We start from the raw sequence: 20,181 nt of genomic DNA, 5'->3' as shown, positions 1-20,181 counted from the left end.
ATGACATATAGCAATATTTCATTAGTAAAAGAGATTGATATGGTGTTTTTAAATGGCAATATATCAGCATATGAAGATATTGTGATATTTTAATGTATTAATATTTTTTCCCTCGTCTTTAGAAGTTTTTAAGTCTGTAAAAAAGAAGTTTTTTAGGAAGAAGAAGAAGTAGTATTTTTTTTTTTTTTAGACTTTAGAAACTCAGAAGCTGATCAAATATCTGGTTAAATATCGGTGGGGTGACCGATGTCCGATATTCAGTTCTAAGGCCGATACCGATAGGGGGCCGATTATATCGTGCATCCCTAATCATAACCCTTATAGTTTATGTGACCAAATGAAAGAAATGCCTAATTTACAGTCGTTTTTTGCAGAGCCACGTTTTTTCAGTGGTGCATCAGACGTTGGTAGGGTGAGCTTCTCAGGAGTGACAGATGTAACAGCCAATCACAAAAGAAAGGACCGACGGCCAATCAGGAGCTTGTGGGCGGTCTAAACTGAGGGTCGCGGGCTTCAGCTTGAGCTGTGGTTTTCTGCTTGGTCCTAGTGCTCGATGAATGTCTGCGTACTGTAGCGTAACGGACTTTTGAAAAAGTGCAGGGGGCATGTCCCCTGTGTGCCCCCCAAAATTAAACCAGTGGCTGACATCACAACGCCGTCAAGCTGCTTGCGTTCTCCATAAAAATAATCAAATATCAAATCGGTAAAAGAAATGAAGCAAAGAGAACTCACAGAATGTACGAGTGTTTCATTCTCTTCGTTGTGTACATCTGTGTTCACATTCTCCGCCGGAATCCCTAAAAAAAACAACAACAAAGAAACAAAAACAGCCCAAGGTTGAAAGAAACATTAATTTTGATTTATTTTTCTGCTAAAACTGCTGTGCAGGTTTACCTGCTGAGGAACCTGGAGGGTTTTTAGAGAACTTGCTGCAAGAGGAGAGCATTAAGACAATTGATGTTTGAAATAAAAGAAGCCTTTTTTTTTATTATTTGATCACCATTTCCAATGAAAATAAAAAAATCTAGCAGTTGTTACCTGATGGGAAGGGACTGAGCTGACTAAAAAAAGACCAAACATATCACAGCATTTAACATCTCCAGCCTCCAGTTAATTCATCAAACAATAAAAGCTCAGACCTACTTCTTGCTCCTGTACACTATCCTCCAAATCTGACTCTAATGGAGGCAAAAGTCCTTCCTCGTCTGTAGAAAAAGGGAGAGCGCATGAATTAAACCAACAAAGCAGCATTAGTTTGAATTAATGTAACAGTCTGAACCTGTGTTTGAAGAATCGGATAATATCCTTTTCCTTTTAAATGATCTTCTACTCGATGGGCTTTTCTCTTCTTCCCTGTAAGGAGAAGGTCAAAGGAATCAACATCTGTAGCTTTCCAACAGGAGCTTTGCTTTGACTTTAGTTCATAATTCATATTAGCGCTAAAGGTTGTGGTCATTTCAGAAAATTACAGGTCAAAAAATATTTTCACTCTTTTTCTTGCTCCAGGTTGTTGTTGTTCTAGTTCACTCTGATGGTTCCTGAACATTTTCAGTCATGTGGCTGAAACTTCAACACACCTGATCAATGATCCACTCTCATTAAAAGCGCTGATTTTGTTAAAAATTCTTTTAAAATGATGTGTAGACCATTCACCTCAACCATAGCACTAAAGAGCCAAAAAGAAAGACGTATGTCCAGAACTTCAATGAAATTAAGAAAAAAAAGTTACATCTGGCCAGATGAAGGAAAGCAGTTATATCATCCAGGAATTAGCTAAGACTGAAACAATTAATGAAATTAATCGTGATAAATCGATTATTAAAATAAGTGTCAACAACTTTAGTAATCAATTAATGGTTTAGTGGAACTGGACTCTAAAACATCCCCTTAGCTGACAGAACAAACCGCTTTGAGCAGCAATTACAACAAAACTGTTAAAAAACATATTAACAAAATTGTTTAATTCAAGATAAAAGAAAAAAACTTTATCAGTATGATATAGCCAGAACACCCCAAGTGGAAATGTTTTGTTTCACCTGTTTTGATTTAGATTTTCAAACTACAGTGGAATCTGCTTATAGTGATCACATTGGTCCACTCCAGAGCCAATTTGAGCACAATAAGCGGTTGATTACTCTATACAAATTTTCCATTATTTCACTTATTTTTTATGCAGAATATCATCTAAATTTCTCAATGAGAAAAATAAAATGAAATGGGTAGCTTCTGCATTTACTGAATTTTATTACATTACCATAAAAGTTTAATGACAGTATACTGTGCTGTGCGCAGATATAACTCTGGTAGACTGCTACCGCTGGTGCATTTTTATTTTTAACAAGTCTGAAGTTTGACACAAATGGTAATAGAACAACAACATAGAAGATAACTGCATAGGCTACAGAAAATTAAAGCTAGCCGACGTCTGTTTTGTGTTGCAGATCTTCTGCGCCGCATTAAGAAATCACTTCACATATTTATCCATGGTTCCTTGGATCAGTGTTGTCCAACACCAAGTTCACTTCTTTTTCAAAACGATATAAAAGGTCAAAGTTTTTGAAACCAACATGCAGGAGACCAGTCTTTAAAATGCAAACTGCATTCCTCATCTAAGCTCTGGAAGAGAAAACAGTCTCCACATCCTCATCCTCCTTGGTGCGCGCAGCACTGGTACCCACACCAAATAGCTCTTGTACCTCCATGATGATGCTCTCATCCGTCACAGGCTCTGACACCTGAGTGCTGTCATCACTTTCGATCCACTTATTATTTTTGCACGTTTACATCCATAAAATGACCAAAAATTAACACAATAAGCGGATTTCTTGATTACTGTAAACAAATTATTTAAACAGCATTTGTATAGAAATTATTCTGTCCCAAGCCTTTTGAACACTATAAGCAGATTCCACTGTAGTTTTCTAGAATCAGCCTTAGATTATTATTAGATTCTACTTGCACTTATGGCTGAGATGAAGCTAGTTTCTCAGGGCTGCCGATTATTTTTTAACTCTTCACTATCATGTTGTTCTTATTTCTAAGGTCCACATTTGTGTGATTGTTTTTTTCTATAATCGTTTTACTGTAAACACCAGAATTTCCCCATTGTGGGACAATAAAGGGAGTTTATATTCTATTATCTGTCAGAGGCATTTCTGGTATAATTTTTTAAGAAAAATTTTAAATACTAACAAGAAAAACAACATTTGACATTATTTGATGGTAGAATTTTCACCTTTTTTTAAAATTCAAATCTGATTTAACAGTTATAAGATATAGCATAAAGAAGAAAACATTAATGAAAAAGTTGGTTTCAGAAAAGCTTTGATGAACATGGTAACTTACTCATTGAAACTCAGCTGTCTCTGGAAAAACAAGAACGAAACACAATCAAACATCTGGTCAATAAGAAATACAAGAAGGTCAAGGAATAAATGGTCTTAAAAGCAGTTTAATGATTTAATACCTTGATAGAAGTAAGCGGTGCACTGGATGAGTCACTGCTGCAAGAAGATGAGGTTCTAGAAGCTGAGGGATCTGCAAAACATTTAAGAAGATTTAACAGAAATATATTGAAATTAAAAAATGGAAAAACAAGAGGATATGAAAATCTTAAAGAGATCCTACTGTTGGCTCTCCTCTGTTGAGTCGAAGAAGCATGTTTGTCACAGTACGATCTTAAAAACACAAACATCTTATCAGTCACTTGCCATATGAAACAAAACAGCTGATCTTAGTGAAATACTCACATAACGATGGTGTTACGTAAACCATCCAAGCTGATATTTCCTTCCTTCTTCTCACAGGTAAGGCAATACGACTCATAATGAACAAAATATGGAAATCATTATTTGGTATAAAAGCTGTGCTAAAGACCAAAACCCTCAAAAGGATTTAGATTCATTTTCAACTGAAAGGAAATCACCATTAAAACTGTTTTTAACAGCAACAGCACATTATTTCAACCTAATATATAAATAAGAATTGCTAATAAAATTGAAAACAAACTTTGAGCGATGCAACTTCGCCGGGGTTCTTGAAGGATGGGGACTTTTTGCGTTTATTTTCCGAACTGCCGTTTTCTAGGAAGAAAATCAAAATTGACAAATAATTTATTAAAAAAAGAAACAAAACAAAAATAATAATAAAACATGCAGCTTTGACTCCTTACCTGTATTACTGTGGCGCACGCAGTACAGTCTGTTGCACAACAGAAAGAAAGTCAATAAAAACAGAATTTTCTCCACGATATCGATGCATTAGATCGGAACTGACCCATATTTCCCATCGTCATTATTCTCAAACGTCTTGGCTCCCCCTTCGACAGCACACGGGTAATGGAAAGTCCTCTTGCAGCGTCCTACCTCGCACCCTGCTGTGGCCCCCTTTTTTTTGCAGCCGCTACAGGTCTAAAAGAGAAAAAGCAGACCAAAGAACTAAAGTGAGTCCAGCAATCAGGAGGAATCTGTTCTGAACTAAATAGACTTCTCTCCCTTTACCAGTTTGCGTCCTCGTTTCACCTCCTTCTGCACGTCTGTGACAGAGAAGCCAAACAGGTCGTCAAACTGTGGCGTGCTGGTGCAAAAAATGCCCGAAGCAAAGAGCTGGAAATTAACAAAGGAAAATAGGTTTAAAAACAACAACAATATAAATGTAATTTTAATGTTAGAAAAAATATAGCTTATTATTGCTTATTACAGTATACTCCTTGAGATTTTTAAAATTTTAATAAATGTATTTTATTCTGCAATGCAATGTGATAAAGCCAGCCTTAGAAATGCAGAACATTAAGATAAATACAATTCTTTCTGCCTCTTATGTTTTAGGACAGTTTTAAGGATTGTATTTAAGTAAAAAGTGTTGACTGTATGAAGAGGTGTTACTAAGCTTAAGTTAGCTTTTGATTTGGGAAACAGCTCTTGGGAAACGGTAACAAAAAATAATACAAAGGAAGAATAAACCAGACAAAAATATTATAACATGCACATAAATAAATACTTAAAGAAATATGTAATAAATAAATAAAGTTGAAGCATATAACGGACAATAAATAAATAAATTATTACAAAGGTGAATAAATAAAGAAGCTAATTAAAAGATATACATATATGTCTCACTGTATAATTTAATTTCATCCTACATATATTTTTTATTGTATTTTTTAGAGGGGCAATTAATTGTATGCTTATTTATTTTTGGAGCATTTATTTATATCTGCATTTATTTTTAATTATGGCAGGATTGGTCCTTCATACAAAAAAGCCACTAGTACAAAATACAGTCATAAACCTGTAATTATAAAACTGGAGCTCCTTTGAGTAACTCCCTTTTATATACATATAAACTTGATAAATTGGTAAAGTAATGCAGAACATAAACAATAGACTGACTTAATCGGTTTTACTTTGTTTTAATCCAGACATCCAGGCTTGTTTTGATGAGCTCTGATAGCTCAGCACCAGGCTGTTCTCTACATCCAGGATGTTCCTCTGCTTGGTTTGGATGTCAGAGCTGAAGGTGAACTCAAAGAAAAACTTACTTTTTGGTTCATTAAAGCTTGTTTAATTTTTCAGTTGGATCTCAACAAAGCAGAACAGATCTCTGCCATATTTACTTTTACTACCTAAGAAAATATTTTCATATACCCATGCAATACTCTCAAGGACCACTAGGGGACCGCGTTCCCCCGGTTGGCTCCAGGTCCTCCATACATTTCAACTATTATACGGTAGTTTCAGTTTAAAGCAAATAAAGATATAGAAACTATTTTGCTTAAAGAATTAAATGTGGATTATCCTATTTTAAATTTCATCCGCCTGCATTAGTCTGAAAGTCTGTTTTTCTCAAAGATAAAATCAACAAACTGCACTTTTTTCATGATTGACTTCTTGAAGAACTGCGCATTTCAATCTCTTCAATTCAGTAAGTTTTGTTTCAATTTTCATTCTAATTAAATCAAAGTTCACATCAGTCATATTGCGAACATCTTCATACATGACTTAGCGCCATTTTTTAAAAAACTTTTCATACTTCCTGCGAACCGATGGTTGGCTCACTCAGCTGGTCAGCAAATGACTGAAATGAATGCTCTTACCAGGCAGTTCTCATGCGCCGTGATCTGGTCTTTGGTCGATAAGGTTCCGGTTTTTGGACATTCCTGGGAGCGACCGCAGAGGACGCAGGTCACTGCGCAGCCTCGGCTCATTTCTCTGAAAATAAACCGTCAGTTCACATCGACTTTCGCCTGCAGGTTTCTTTCCTGGAGTCATTCCTAAACCCCTCCTACCTACAGTTTCGATTTCCTTCACTTTTCTTTTTCACCTTCTTCGGTTTATATTTTTTTGGCGGCTAGAGAATAACTCTTTGCTGCTTTATCGCCGCCTCCTGGCATGGAGTGTGAATTAGAATGGCATTTTTAATTTAATCATGTAAATAAAACAATTCTGGTGCTAAACTTTTATTAAGGCATCAGCATATTGACTTTTACTTTAATAGAAAGAATACCGATATAGAAAGAAGACAGACAATTGATCTAATTATGACAGTAATTGATTGATTATTGATCTCACAGTGGAGAAATTTAATGGTTACATCAGCTCACATAATCAAAGAAGACAAATGTGCCAAATGAAGTAAAAGGTGCATGATATATGTTCCACTTTCCATTAAGGCATTAAACAGTATCAAGCAGTAAATTGTGTAATAGGCAATGGTATTCAAAATTCAAAATTTAAACTAAACTGACATGCTTTTTTTGGTATTCATTATCTCACATAACAGATTTTTTTTAAAGAAGGATTTTTATACATTTTTGTTATTGTTAATGTAATGTAACATGCTTCCTTAGGTATTTATTTATTGTCTTATAATGGAATTTTAATGCAGTGTGACATATAGTTTGGACTATGTAGCAGCCAGAGTCTGTACTCAAATTTCCTTTGGGACTATAAAGTAAATCTTATCTTATATACAGTGCATCCCTATGTGAGAGATTTTTATTTGTGTATTTTTTTTTTAACAGTAGGATCATTACACAGGGTTATTACACAGGGTGTTTTATATATATATATATATATATATATATATATATATATATATATATATAACAATATATATATATATATATATATATATATATATATATATATATTCAACATTTATTCATATATTTACTGTTATGAAATTTGGAAACAAAAAATGCAATACCCAGACTTTCACTTAAAATCTTGGATTCACGTGTGTGTGTGCGAATCTAACTGGAGTAACCAGCAACATATGCACTGAATTAGTCGATTAACAACATCGATCTCTGATCAGATTAACCCTTCAAACCATCTCTAACTGTCCTCCTCTCACATCAAATTAAAAACCTCATGTCATCAATGACTAAATAAAGTCACAAATTGAGACTCTGAATCACACTGATAACATCATACCAAATACAACTCAACTCAAAAATCTTTTTCTACTGCATTTTTGCACCATAAATTTGTTTGTTTTTGCACTGCTCTGAACTTTCACATCAATGCGTTTTTGCACCATGTTGGAAATGTTCCTTTTCACTGCTATGCTGCTGCTCATTCACTGTGTAAATGAAATCTTGTTTTGCATACACTCTGTTTATACAAAATGTCAAACTTGTCTAAGTCTAATTAGTGAGTTACTTAAACATGCATTTGAATACTTTCCTTAATTTGGATGTTCGATATTTTATGTCCTTCATGTTAACAGTACTTTTTTCCATCAAAAAAAGTTAAATTTTCCAAAGCATTTGCTCTGTCTTGCAAAATTCTTGCTTTAGGTTATTACTAACAGACCCATGTTTACTCAGTCAAAGCAGTTAATGTTTTTAAAAGCCATCCTCTACTGTGGGTCCCATCATCAGTTGCAGGTTTATGTTTAAAACGACGATCTAAAAACACATTAGAGGCAGTTTCAGTTCTATTTTCAGCAATTCATTAAAAAAGAAAAAAAAAAGTTACTGATTTATTACAGCTTGTTTATTTAAAAAAATGACAAGTCACCAGGTAGTGACATCACCATACTCAGTGTACAATATAGCAATTTCATTAACAAATATTTTGTAACAGACAGTATATTATTACATAATATCTACATTCAGAACATGACCCCCCGTTTCTCCCTCACGCACAGGAAGGAGTTAGCACTATACACAGGGGTCTCTGGGTTTTCACACTCGGAAACCATTTGTTGCATTAATGATATTTCACAAAGAAAGTTCGGACAGCCAAACCGGTTTCTACAGACAGCCTGACAGACAAACAGCAGACAAGTGGAAACAGGATTGGGAAGAAATACAAATGGGTGTGCCTTACATGTACATAAATACTGAGCTGATAAAACTAAATGATCTGCATGTCTGTATTTTTTTGTCCCTTAATTTAAAAACACAGAAAGAAGAAAATCTAACTTTCCCCTGTTTGAGTTCTGAACATAAATAGATGCATCAACAGATCTCAGTCCTGCTGGTCCACTCATACATCTAAGATGTAAATAATAAAAATAACTGTAACCAGATCACTTTACTACACGGAGGAGTATTTACCACACCGGTAACACGCTTACAGGATTATGTTACATCCTTATGAAGCTGCATGGTGTACGTATGCATGTGACAGAAACAATGACAAACATACAGCTTTTGTGCAAAATGCAGGACTAGTGATGTTGGTATTACAGCACAGAGGATGCAGCCACATGATGCTGGCATTCAGGACAGCGGTTCCTTGACAGAAGTGCAGAGGAGCTCAGGGTTTGGGCTCTGATAGGTTTGCGTATGTCTCACTGCAGCTGGACGATGTGCTGAGGTTTCCAGAGCCGCTGCCTTCTGTAGAAAGCACAAGCAAACACTGAAGGGAGCTCTCTAAAGGAACTCAATGTCTGTTGGTTTTCTTTCAGGTGATAATGCTCGATTAAATACCTGAGCTGCTGAGGGACTGACAAGACTTGGACTTCCCAATGAGAGTGATAAGATTAGCCGCAGCCATCCAGCCTTCCTTAGATGTGTTCAGGTTGCGGACAAACCTGTGTGCAAAAGCAGTGTTACTTTTTGGGGAAATCAACACTGACCTGCAAACTCATAAAAAATGGAAAGTAATTAATATGATTCTATTTCCTCTGAAGCTATTATGCTATTATTGTTTGGATATTACATAAATAGAGTTAAATTATTTTAAATGCTAGTCTACAACATTTTAAGCTAAGGTAGGCTGTATTACATAGTAGGCAACAATATTTCTGCCAATTTTGAGGTGCATCATTTTATATTCTAATCTTCTAAAAGCAATATTTTCACTGTTTAATTTTCTGGGGTATAAACCAAAAACATTAACAACAGCATTCAATTCAATTAAGATCAATTCAGAATCTGACTAAATGACACCTGACGTACTAAAGTCTTAGACTCAGTTTTATTTATCCATTGGTTAAAGCATGATGCCATTAAAGATACAAATACAACAGACAATATAAAAATAGTAAATATATCGTAGTAGAAAACAGCAATAAAAAAAAGTTGTAATGTCCTGGAATATGTTTGCGTTAGATATAAAAATATCTGCAAAGTAGAGACCTAAGAAATGACTAACAGTAGGTGACTTAGATTGGAGTTTATAAATAAATGAAAATTACAAAGGCTAAAGTCTGATGTTTAATGGGCTGTAAGTGGAAAATAACAGTGATTTATATAGATAATAAAGGCTTTATAACACCAGTCTGTGTGTAAATCTACATTAATTGTGTTACACACTTAAACACATTAGCGTTTCAGTTAAATATTAATTTGTTGAATATGACTTCTTTGCATTATGACTGCATTATGTTTGTTCAATTTTTAATTGAAATTACTAAAATAAAGAAGTTTTCAAACAACATACACTTTTCGTCAGATGCAACAGGTGATTTATTCATATTACGAACGCTCAGAGCACACATGGAGATGGTATGAACACCAAACACTTTCCTGATCAGTTTATCTTTTCCACAACCATAAAATTCAATTTGATCTTGAAATAATCAGGACAAAATTTTATTCATATTGTTTACATTGTTTAAAATCGACAAGGTGCCTAGAGTAGAGTAAAGGATTTGCCCTCACCACTGATCATTGTCCCCCTCCTTTACTAGCTTCACCATGTCTCCACTCTTCACCAAAATCTCTCCTGCAGCTCCCATCTCGCTGTCAGCCATTGCAGTGTATTTCCCAGCACTCTGTAACAACACAATAAAAAAAAATAAAAAAAAATCAGATTTTGTTTCCATCAAGAGAAACATCTACATGAAATGCTAAAAGAAAACATATCAGGAGAAAATTAAGAAAAAAATAGAAATAATATTTGATGGCTAAACCCTGCGACAGACCAGCTTCTTGATGTTTTCATCCTCTGGATCAGAGTTCAGAGGATCCTCGGCGCTGGAGTAGCCGTCTTGTTCGTCCAGTGACAAGGAGGTCTTATTCCATCCTGATCAGAAAAAAGCCAGACATTTGTTTCAGCTTAAAAACTAGAGCAGTTTTTTGAAATTTGTAATCCGCCTTTAGAAAAGAAAAACAGAGCTAATCCCAGAGATCCAACTACTGCTTCCTTATATCCACTACGAGTGTCCAGACACTGGCATGCATGTTTAAGAGTCGAGTGACATGAAAAAGAGTCAGGCAACCGTTCTCTCCGTGTGAGTGGATTTTTCTATCATATTCACTAAGAAAAAGATGCTCCATGTGAAAGGTCTGCAGCAGTGAAAGAGTGGACTAAGACAAAACCAGCATGAGCAAGCCAGTGCCAGAATACCTCTCCACTTTGTCTGTAAGAGACTAGAGGTGCTGAACCACCTGGCCCTGGTCAGGTGGAGGGGAGGAGGACCTGAGGGACACGAGGTACAGCTCAGCCCCATTTAGCTTTACAAAGTCAAACTTATCAATCCTTGAAACCACGACTGTCCTTCCAGTGTAGAGGAACAGAACAAACAGGTACCTCTGAAGCCAAACGGTGTGGGATCACTCTGCCGTTTGGTGCTGTGATCTGGGCTGGTGGGAGATCCTAAATGGAGAAAAGACACAGAACTTAAGGGATGAATTACATCACCAGCAGAATGTTGTTTTCTTTAAGGATAACCAAGCAAAAAGCACAACTTCAATCCAACTTAGAGAGCAAAGAAAAACAGATCGAGGTACGACTGCAGAGAAGAGCACTACCTCTAACGCAGAGGGAATATTAAAGCAGGGGATTTAACTCTGCATAAAGTGGTTCATCTAGACCTTTATCACAGAAGATATAAGCAGTATATTTACTCCAAATTTAAGGTTCCAAATATTACATCAGTCAGTACTTGTTAAATTGACCTTTAAATTGCTTTCACTCATCAGGTGACGATATCTGCTGTGAAAAAGGCTTTGTGGCTAATGGAGTAAAGGGGGGTCTAGAGCTGCTTGATACCTGAAGATGGGCAGATTATCATGGGAAATGTGTAACATTTGTCATCAGCGGTTGAGGGCTCTGCAGATATAAACACACCTTTAAAAGATATCCGTAACAAACATTATTTATCCTAAGTATAAAGTACTTTTTGTGTTTTTTTTAAGGCCCCTTTACACCGGATTAATACTCGGGTTCCATCAACTTTGAAGGTCTTTGCATCTGGACAAGTTTGGGGAATCATAGCACCTATTTTAATACAATAATTCTACACAGAAATTGTTTATTTTGTTAATTTGTGAGGTTTCTGTACCTGGACCATCATGATTAGACTTGCTTGTCGGCAGCATGAGAATGTGCTGCTAATATTTAAAAAATCATATCATAAACCCAATAAGCTACTGCTCAATCATTTCACCTCTTCACTAAATATAATTAATGAGTTATTAAACAGTAATGTGGAATGTTTTGTATTTAAACTGCAGCCGAAAAAGTCTATTTCCCAAACGATGCACATTGCATTTTTCCTCTGCTGTAAATCAGACCCCAGAGGGGATGCAGTGCATTTTAAACTTTGTGTGAATTGCAGAATGACAATAATTGGTAGTATGATGCAGCCACAGCAGCAGGACCAGATCCACAATGCAGAAGTGGTACCAAAAACATCACACCTGTCCAAGCTGTACGCTACAAATTCTAGCTGAATCGTTGGATGGATACACTGCTTGCTGCTGCCTATCAGTCGCATATAGAGGTTATATTCTTAGTCCTGCATATTCTTAGATGAACGTTTTGGTTTCACAGGCTGTGAATTACATCTAAGGTCTAACTACAGCTACATGCTGCTTAAAGCAGCACATAAGAACGAGATGTGCTGAAACATGAAAAAAACAAACATCCTGTCCTCACATTAATGCTTCCAACACAGGGATCACATTCTATAAATATAGAAGGTGTTTTAACCTCCGATATCTGTTTCAGCATAACTGTAGAGGAGGAAACGCTGTTACTGTTTTTATCAGCTTTTCGGAAAGATTTTCTGCCAAACTTCTGAGCTGTTACATTTAGGTTATAGGGATATTTAGAATTTTTGTGTGATGCCTTTTTTCTGTAATTTCTTGTAAGGTTAACATCAGTACGGGTGTATTTTATTGTGAAGTTTACTTTTATGTTGAAAGGCTTATTTCCTGTTTTTAGTTTTTTTCTGTAGACAGATACAGACTGCAGGAGGATTGTGCATTATGGAGTTACACAATTTTTGACAGTGTATACCAGTGTATACCGTACCGAAATTTTTTGTATATTAAATTTTCTGTTAGGTTATATCCAAGTAACATTAAATTTGGAAAATTCAATTGCAGGAGTGCAATTAGAATGACACACAGATACTGGATCTGTTGCCATAACATGAGCTAAAGCACAGGCGTCTTTTAAATACTGTGGTCCAGTATTATTCCAGTCTAAATGAGGGCCTTGGGGATTTATGGACTATATACCTAAAGGAGGCCAGAAAAAAACACCTGGCTTTCCGACATAATAACAAACAATTCTTCACTGAACAATTGTTTTTGTTTTATTTATTTTTTTCTTTCTGCTAAATCAAATTCCAGTTTTGCAGTGATATCATACAGGGTTTGGAAAATAGGCTGAAAAATTACCTTTCTGAGTTTTGAGGTTACTGAATCCCTGTAAAGTAAAACGCTTTTTAGCCACAGCAGCTCTGTCTGAGGTTGGGCTCGTCACTGCCTCATCTGACCCCAGGAAAAAAAATCGATAAGAGGGAAAATCAGAAGCAGGGGAAGAAGAAGGATTAGCTGAGCGAGGGAGAAAACCATCATGGAGGGAGGAAATGATTGGAAAAACAAGTAGTTCAAACATGGATCAGTCAGACGAGGATAACAAATAAGGCCGACAGTAACGTGCAGAAAAAATGCTAGAGGCAGAGGTGTTAAATGGATATTATTCTAAATGGGTCAGGATGCCTCTTTAGTTTCTAACTCACCTTTCACTGTTAGCTTTGGGGAACAAGAGATGAGATCAGGGCTACAAGGCTCAGCCTTCTTCTCCTCTCCCTTTTTAACCTTCTGGCTGGTCTTAAATGGGCTGTAGGTAGATATAAGAAAAAGTCAGTGAGTTAAAGATATAATGGAGGATGTTATTTTTCCTTCACAATAAGTGGTCTTCCTAATTGTCATTCATTCTGGTGATATGTTTACATAAGGCTGTCCTACATGCTAGTCCCTATTTTAGCTTACCTGTGCTGAGTCTGACATAATGGAAAAATTGCAAATCTTCTTTTGGAAAGTAAGTTTGTATGAGCGATGCAAATAGCAACTTTTAAATATAGCGTGCATGAGGAGAAATTCGCTTGTGCATGCTCTCGCACGTGTTTAATAGGTGTTCCCTTTCAGGAGCGAGTACAGGGTTGTATATGTGCATTTTTTTTAAGTGGAGAGGGCGGGTCTTTTCAAAAACTCTTGAAAATTCTACACTATACCTTTAATATTCAATGCTCATCAGAAATATTCAATTGGATACATTAAGCCAGAGGAAATTATCAGTCTGTTATATAATGAAACAGTCTCTGGGGAGTAGTGGACTAGAAATATAGAGGCTGTTTTTTAGATGTAAATACACATTTGCATGGTTTCAGTTGCTAAACACAAAGATTTAGCTGATAAAAATTAACATTCCCAGTTTTTTTTTTTTTTTTTGTAAAGCACCAGTCAAAAGAGATTGATGCTTTACCACTCTTTATTTTGTTAAATAAAGCTTAATAGTAGGGCTGAATGATTAATCCATGAAATCATCGAATTTTCTGTTTTATGAAGATTATATTTTTATGAAAATGGAGATTTTCTTTCCTCCAATCCACTTCTTGGGCTTCCATAGATTAGGGTGACCTCAGTTCCTCACTTCTTTTTCTTATATGCATAATTATGAATAATAAAGTCTCTGAATGTGTAACACCACATGGTTTGCAAAACATTTAGTTTGGTATATTTTTATTGTTTGTTGTTTATAATCTTTTTCACAGCTTAGATTTTGTTTTACTTCAAATTAAGCTAACCTCCCAAGATTAAAATAAAAGCTAGTTTTTAAAAATAATTTGTGTCATATGTAATTTTCATTAGGAAGCTTAAAGAAAAAAAAAAAAAAACACTAAATCAGATTTGGTAGGAAATAAATTCAGAGAATAGACTTATAAAGCTGTATGTGTAAAAATGGCTGGAAACACTAAATATCTATTTATCAAAGTGAAGATACAATTAAGCAGAAGAAAATTTGGATGGAGAAATAAAACCTTACCTGAGACTCACTGTTCCAGATGGCACTGGGGGAAACTGAAACACCTGGTCTGGCGCCCTCTGCTGGCTGGCTTCTGAAAGACACCAAGAACGTTACAAGTTTGTGCGCTTGTGCGGCTGAATAAAACATGATGTTACATGTAGAGTTAGTTTTTTCTCTTTTCTTACCTCTGCAGGCCTCCAGTTGGGTTGTCAGAACCTTCCTGATCTCATTAACCCAGGTGGTTTTCACTTCAGCAGATGGTGCCTGAAAAACAGCATCAGAAAAAAAAAAAATATTTAGAATTAAACAAGAAACAGTTTTTTCCAAAAAAAATTAAAAAGTATTAATACATTTACCTGAACAATATAAACCTCTTCTCTGGAGCTGGACCAGATTTCAAACTTCTTGTTGTCTCCCTTTGCATTCTCAGTAAACCCCACAGCATTCATCTGTTAAGAAGGGTTGAAGAACATAAACTCTTACTAATTAACCATTGAAACCAGTGAGGAACTAATGAGGGATCGGGAGGAGCAGCTTACACTCAGTGACTGTTTGAAGCTGTATGAAGGAGCTTTCTCGTAGCCTTCCCCGTTCTCCTCCCTTCTCTTGCAGAAGAGGAGAGCCTTCTCGTGGAGAAACAGGTGCCTCTGCATGGGTTTGAAACGAGCCAAGTCTTTAACTTTGGCGTGACCTTTCTTGTGCTCAGTCCAAACGCTGAATGACCCTTGCATGAGGAGCTTACCCAGCTCACTCAGATTACCCTGAGAAGGAAAGATAAATATTTTGCAAAAGACTGATATTGAATGTTATGTTTCTTTTAATACTCAGTTGGTGAATTAAATAAACCATCTGATAACTTAAGAAACTGCATGATGCAATTGAAGTATTGATTGTATTTGCTGAAGCAAAACACCTGGAATTGTTCCTCTATTTTTCCATCCATCCATCCATCCATCCATCCATCCATCCATCCATCCATCCATCCATCCATCCATCCATCCATCCATCCATCTTCTGTACATAATATTTTACAACATTGTAAAAGTTTCCAATTATAAAATCCTTCTAGATTTTTTTTTTATTCTCTCCAGAAAAAAATCCAAGTTAATTCCACATTTTTTTAACGATCTTCTACTGCATCGTCACAATCGACCATTTTCGTTCATGTTCCCATGTTTCACCTCATATCCTGTGATGGCGATCAGGTGCATGGAGTCGTTGACAGCCTTTAGGATGCCCAAGATTGAGGTCAATGCCACCTGTAGGTCATCCGCTCCATCGCAGCCTTTACTGTACTTCAGCATTTCCTGCAGACAGAAACAAGTCCTGAGCCTAAAGCTAATAATACTGAGACATCTCCATTTCCAGGGAGGCAAAACAAAAATAAACAAAACCTTACTTTCAGCAGCAGCTGATATTTGGTAATTCTCTGCACAGGCTTCAGCAGGTATGAATCTAAACCCAGCTTATGTTCCAGCTTTTTCTGACATTCCTGAAACCACCAAAAACCGCAAATAGGTTGGCAAAAATTTTATAGGATGGAAATGCTTTTGTATTGTTGGAGCAGATAAGATTTACCTGGAAGAAGGCACAGTCAGAGCATTGCCTCCAAAGACTCTCAGACCGAGGTTTATTGTGACAGTATTTCTCGTAGATCTGCAGGTCCGTCATCTGAGGAAATAAAAAAGAACTATTAAAAAGGCATTATAAAAAATGGCTTCTTAATCAGATGAGCTCACAATCAATTTACCCTCTCCAGAAAGCATCTTCCAACTAACTCTGGGCAGTCTGTGTAAAGCTCTAACTCCCGCAGAAAGGTTCTGCAGCAGAAGGAGTTTTTTATTAAAGGTAAAGATGATAGCACATAAAGTAATAACCAAAATATCATGTGATGTTGCAGGCATCATCAGCCAGATGGCGCTCATTTACCTTTTATGAAAGTGATAAATTTCTGTCATGTTACCAAACAGAACTTCTTTTTTGTTCTGCAAAGCTGAAGGGATGAGATGGGACATAGCTGGATTATCCATCTCAGAGGCATATCCCTGTAAACACAACAATAATTAAACATGTAGTCACAGCAAAGCAAAGATACAAACAAAAAATCCTAAACTAGGGTGTTTTTGGTGGTTTAGATAAAACACCTGCAGCACACAGAGTAGCTCCTCCACATAGGCCCTCTCTGTTTCCAGCAGCTCATTCATTACATGTCTGCAGACAGGGTAAACAAGCAGAAACAGAGATCAAATTAAAGCAGCTGTACTGATATGAGATAATGAGATAATGGCTTTCACACAACCCATCTGTTGTGTAATTTGATTAAAGATGAAAGAGTTGGACTCTCACCGCCTGAGCACTGCCAGGTTCTCCTCCTCATCTAACTGAGACGTATGTCGGCTGCTGCCTTCTTCGCTCTGCAGGTTCCCGTTGGTCTGGAAAACAAACACAATGAGATTCTGGTAGAGCAGCTTTCAGAAGATACAGGGACATTTTACGTCAACAAGCTAAACAGCATCAGGAGACTTACTTTTTCAAAACTGATGGACTCTGAATTTTTTTCAAGCTTTGCTTTGTGTGCTGTAAGAGAGAGGATTAATATTAAGAGAAATAATAATTATTATATCATCAAATGTTTCTCACTTGATTTTTTTTTTTTTTTTTGTCACAATCAATGCATTAGGCTTGGAGTCATGTAGTTATCATCATTGCAGGATTTCTTTATAGTAAAAGCAATGTTTTTTTGCGTGCAAGCAAGCATGGTGGGGGCACTATCATGTTTACTGCAGCAGGAACTGGACAATTACCCTGTTTAGAGAGTGAGATAACACCAGTGATGTATAGAGAGATAATCTAAGAAAACCAGAAACTAAAGCTAGAAGAAGGGTTGATCATCTCATACATTGTCCATTAAAATGGACATTAATGATGCCCATTCAACCTGACTATTCTTGTAGAATAGTTTTAAAGCTGTGAATTTTGACAAATGTGCTTTGAAAACTATAAAACCGTGAATGTAAAATGTGATTTTGATAAATTGCAAAACTGTCTAAGACAATTTTTCATTGTGAAGTTTCTTAAAAGTCTTTAACTTTACTTTATTCTGTTATCTGGATTTTAATTCTGTTTACTTGGAATGTGGTTTAAATGCCTTTGTGTAAATCTTTTTATTATAGTTGATAGAAGGATTTAATACATGTTTACATGCTTCATTGACTTATTGATTGAGTGTATGTGTTATTTTGGGGTAGGGAAGGTTAGTTTTCATAAACCACATCTGCCAAAAATAAAAATAAACAAAATAATATTTCATCGTTTAGTAAATGTTTGAAATTATAAAATGGTAAAAAAAAAAACTAGGCTGAACCGATTCATTGGATTAATTGTGATTAATCGATTTTTAAAATAATCCTCAACCAATTCAGTGATCAATTAATCGTTAACTCTATATAGACTGTAAAACATGCCTATATCTGACAGAGTGACCCCCTTTGAGGAGTAATTATACCAAAATCATAAAACAATACAGTTACTTTTGCATTTAAGATTTAAGATTTAAGTTTTTTTTTTCTCCATTAATTTGCTCTACAAGAACTCCTCGGGCGGAAATGCTTTAGTTTCACCTGCTTTTAAGTCTATAAAAAACTTTTTTAAGGAACATTTTGCTGTCCGATTGTAAATCAGTTTAGTTGAAAAAAAAACTTGACAGATTAATCCACTGTCAAAATGATCGTTAGTTGCAGCTCTAGTAAAAATAGCTACAGTGTGTGAAGTGTTTTAATAACATACATTTGAATCCTAAATTCTTTAGAATTACAGATTGCAGAAAAGCAGTTTATTCAGCTTTCAAGTGATGAGAAAACTGCAATAATAGCTAATATTAATGTCTGTGTTTGTGAGGACTCACCAGGCAAGCTGAGTGGTGATTTGATGAAGGCTTCTGGTCTCGGTGCTACTGGCTGCACTGGCCTGGTTTGTTTGGCTGCTAGCTTCTTTAAGCTGATCCTCCGCTTATCGAACATCTCCTGCATGGACGCCTGTTTTTGGTAAACCTTCTCCACTTGCTCCTGTCAGACAGAAAGTCAGCAATGCTGCTTGAGCATCATTTCCGGGGACAGATAGTTTTTATCTGCGGTAATCGTCTAATGTATAGGAAGCAATGCAGCTTGGAGCCTCTAAAGTGAGACCTCATCACTCTATGATGTTAGACACATGACAATAATTGAGTCATATGACAGCTGCATCAAGTTATGATCCTTTGAGAGTGGCAGGGTGACATCTAAATTGCAGTATGTCAGTTTTTTACCCTGAAGTGCTGGTTCAGCACTGCCTCATACTCCTTCCAGATGGCACTGAGGTCAGTCAGTTGGTTCTGGCCTGCGTTGTCCAGGTAACGCTCCAGCTCCTGCAAAGCCAGCTCAGCCCCCTCATGGGACTGACACTTGTCCACTGGCTGAGATGCCAGCAGATAAATGCCATCGTCCACCCATTTTGATGCCTAGAAAGGACAGGAGAGACAAGGGTGAAGGAAAATAAAACAGTAGCCAATCATAGATTCTATGAAGCAGGTGCTTCTGAGTTTTCTCACCCTCTCCAACAGATGGTGCAGCTCCATGGCTTTCAGAAGGTAGTCCTTCTTGGCCCTGAGATTGGAGCTCAGAGTCTCGCTGACTGCTCTGAGCTCACTGCACTTAGGCTGAATGGAGTCCTCGGCATAGTGGGAGTTCTGGATAAGCTCATCGCCTTCACGAGACAGCGCCGAGGCTCGTTCCAGAGCCTCCTGCAGAACAGTATAGAATTGTCAACAGATGTGTCCACAAATGGTTCAATTTAGATGGCAAATTTAGGAGGGAACTGGGATTCTGATTATTAAATTCTGAAACTATTCTGTTTCCTCTAAATTTCTGACAAGAAGCAATGCAAGACTTTAGGACAGCTAAACCGACACTAAGCTCTGTTTTAGTTTAGTCAGGCATTCTTTTAATCTTAAAGGGGAACACCGTTTTTTAAATATTTTTATATTTTTTTAAAACAAAGCAGAGCGTGTATGACGTCATCCACGTGCGCCAGACTGGAGTTGTGACAGGCAGCCCGGGCTACAGGCAGCTACGCTCTACCCCTATTCATTCGGCTAGCTAATCTGAATCATTCAATTCCATTTCGAGAGCGAGATCATCTGTGGTAGTAGCACTAGACATCTTCCAGGCATGTGAGTAAAACTAGCAGTTCAGCGGACAGGATGAATGAATGGTAGTCGGCGCGCGTAGATAACGCCATACATGCAACGCTTTGTTTTTAAAAGTTATGAATATAAAAAATATAACCACGAATGTCTGGGGGACAGTGATTCGCCTACATGTTATGAATGCTGGCGTACCATAAAGAATAAATTATGAACAGTTTAGTTTGTGCCTTCAAGTCGTTGCCCATAGGAAGACGTTATTTGGATATATCCTAACGGAAT

The 20,181-nt window shown here is 36.6% G+C and overlaps 2 protein-coding genes and 1 long non-coding RNA gene across 12 annotated transcripts in view; all 3 read right to left on the bottom strand.

Annotated features, from left to right (window-relative positions):
- The window catches only part of LOC107090094, a 12,285-nt gene extending 5,983 nt beyond the window's left edge, over positions 1–6,302 (bottom strand). The window contains exons 1-11 of the mRNA XM_015383279.1: positions 6,095–6,302; positions 4,500–4,604; positions 4,276–4,409; positions 4,172–4,200; positions 4,009–4,082; positions 3,346–3,398; positions 1,280–1,353; positions 1,144–1,205; positions 1,039–1,061; positions 895–929; positions 733–797 (exon numbers count right to left, since the gene is read on the bottom strand). Coding sequence (XP_015238765.1) covers positions 733–797; positions 895–929; positions 1,039–1,061; positions 1,144–1,205; positions 1,280–1,353; positions 3,346–3,398; positions 4,009–4,082; positions 4,172–4,200; positions 4,276–4,409; positions 4,500–4,604; positions 6,095–6,205 — 765 coding nt within the window. The 5' untranslated portion in view covers positions 6,206–6,302. The remainder of the gene's footprint in view (positions 1–732; positions 798–894; positions 930–1,038; positions 1,062–1,143; positions 1,206–1,279; positions 1,354–3,345; positions 3,399–4,008; positions 4,083–4,171; positions 4,201–4,275; positions 4,410–4,499; positions 4,605–6,094) is intronic.
- LOC107090093 lies at positions 3,467–4,078 on the bottom strand. Its single transcript, XR_001481466.1, has 3 exons — positions 3,750–4,078; positions 3,628–3,677; positions 3,467–3,537 (listed from the first exon to the last, which is right to left on the bottom strand). It is a non-coding gene; the product is annotated as an uncharacterized LOC107090093 (long non-coding RNA).
- Positions 6,303–7,988: 1,686 nt separating the features above from the next.
- Positions 7,989–20,181, bottom strand: part of LOC107090112 (guanine nucleotide exchange factor DBS-like) — a 43,488-nt gene continuing 31,295 nt past the window's right edge. For 4 of the 10 annotated variants that reach the window (XM_015383310.1, XM_015383311.1, XM_015383303.1 and 1 more), the window contains 24 exons: positions 19,306–19,497; positions 19,024–19,215; positions 18,625–18,784; positions 17,248–17,297; positions 17,067–17,152; positions 16,865–16,931; positions 16,650–16,765; positions 16,471–16,540; positions 16,299–16,391; positions 16,120–16,212; positions 15,902–16,027; positions 15,260–15,481; positions 15,077–15,169; positions 14,906–14,984; positions 14,739–14,811; positions 13,432–13,532; positions 13,088–13,180; positions 11,451–11,510; positions 10,989–11,054; positions 10,806–10,877; positions 10,381–10,481; positions 10,118–10,230; positions 8,942–9,045; positions 7,989–8,848 (listed from right to left, as the gene is read on the bottom strand). In XM_015383310.1, coding sequence (XP_015238796.1) covers positions 8,769–8,848; positions 8,942–9,045; positions 10,118–10,230; positions 10,381–10,481; positions 10,806–10,877; positions 10,989–11,054; positions 11,451–11,510; positions 13,088–13,180; positions 13,432–13,532; positions 14,739–14,811; positions 14,906–14,984; positions 15,077–15,169; positions 15,260–15,481; positions 15,902–16,027; positions 16,120–16,212; positions 16,299–16,391; positions 16,471–16,540; positions 16,650–16,765; positions 16,865–16,931; positions 17,067–17,152; positions 17,248–17,297; positions 18,625–18,784; positions 19,024–19,215; positions 19,306–19,497 — 2,502 coding nt within the window. In that variant the 3' untranslated portion in view covers positions 7,989–8,768. The remainder of the gene's footprint in view (positions 8,849–8,941; positions 9,046–10,117; positions 10,231–10,380; positions 10,482–10,805; positions 10,878–10,988; positions 11,055–11,450; positions 11,511–13,087; positions 13,181–13,431; positions 13,533–14,738; positions 14,812–14,905; positions 14,985–15,076; positions 15,170–15,259; positions 15,482–15,901; positions 16,028–16,119; positions 16,213–16,298; positions 16,392–16,470; positions 16,541–16,649; positions 16,766–16,864; positions 16,932–17,066; positions 17,153–17,247; positions 17,298–18,624; positions 18,785–19,023; positions 19,216–19,305; positions 19,498–20,181) is intronic. The other 6 variants (XM_015383304.1, XM_015383306.1, XM_015383305.1 and 3 more) reach the window with 6 other exon arrangements.

This window comes from Cyprinodon variegatus, unplaced genomic scaffold (assembly GCF_000732505.1).
Source record: "Cyprinodon variegatus isolate N-32 unplaced genomic scaffold, C_variegatus-1.0 Scaffold281, whole genome shotgun sequence".
Classification (NCBI taxonomy): domain Eukaryota; kingdom Metazoa; phylum Chordata; class Actinopteri; order Cyprinodontiformes; family Cyprinodontidae; genus Cyprinodon; species Cyprinodon variegatus.
Note: the sequence above shows the minus strand (reverse complement) of the source record. Positions and strands in the feature narration are given on the sequence as shown.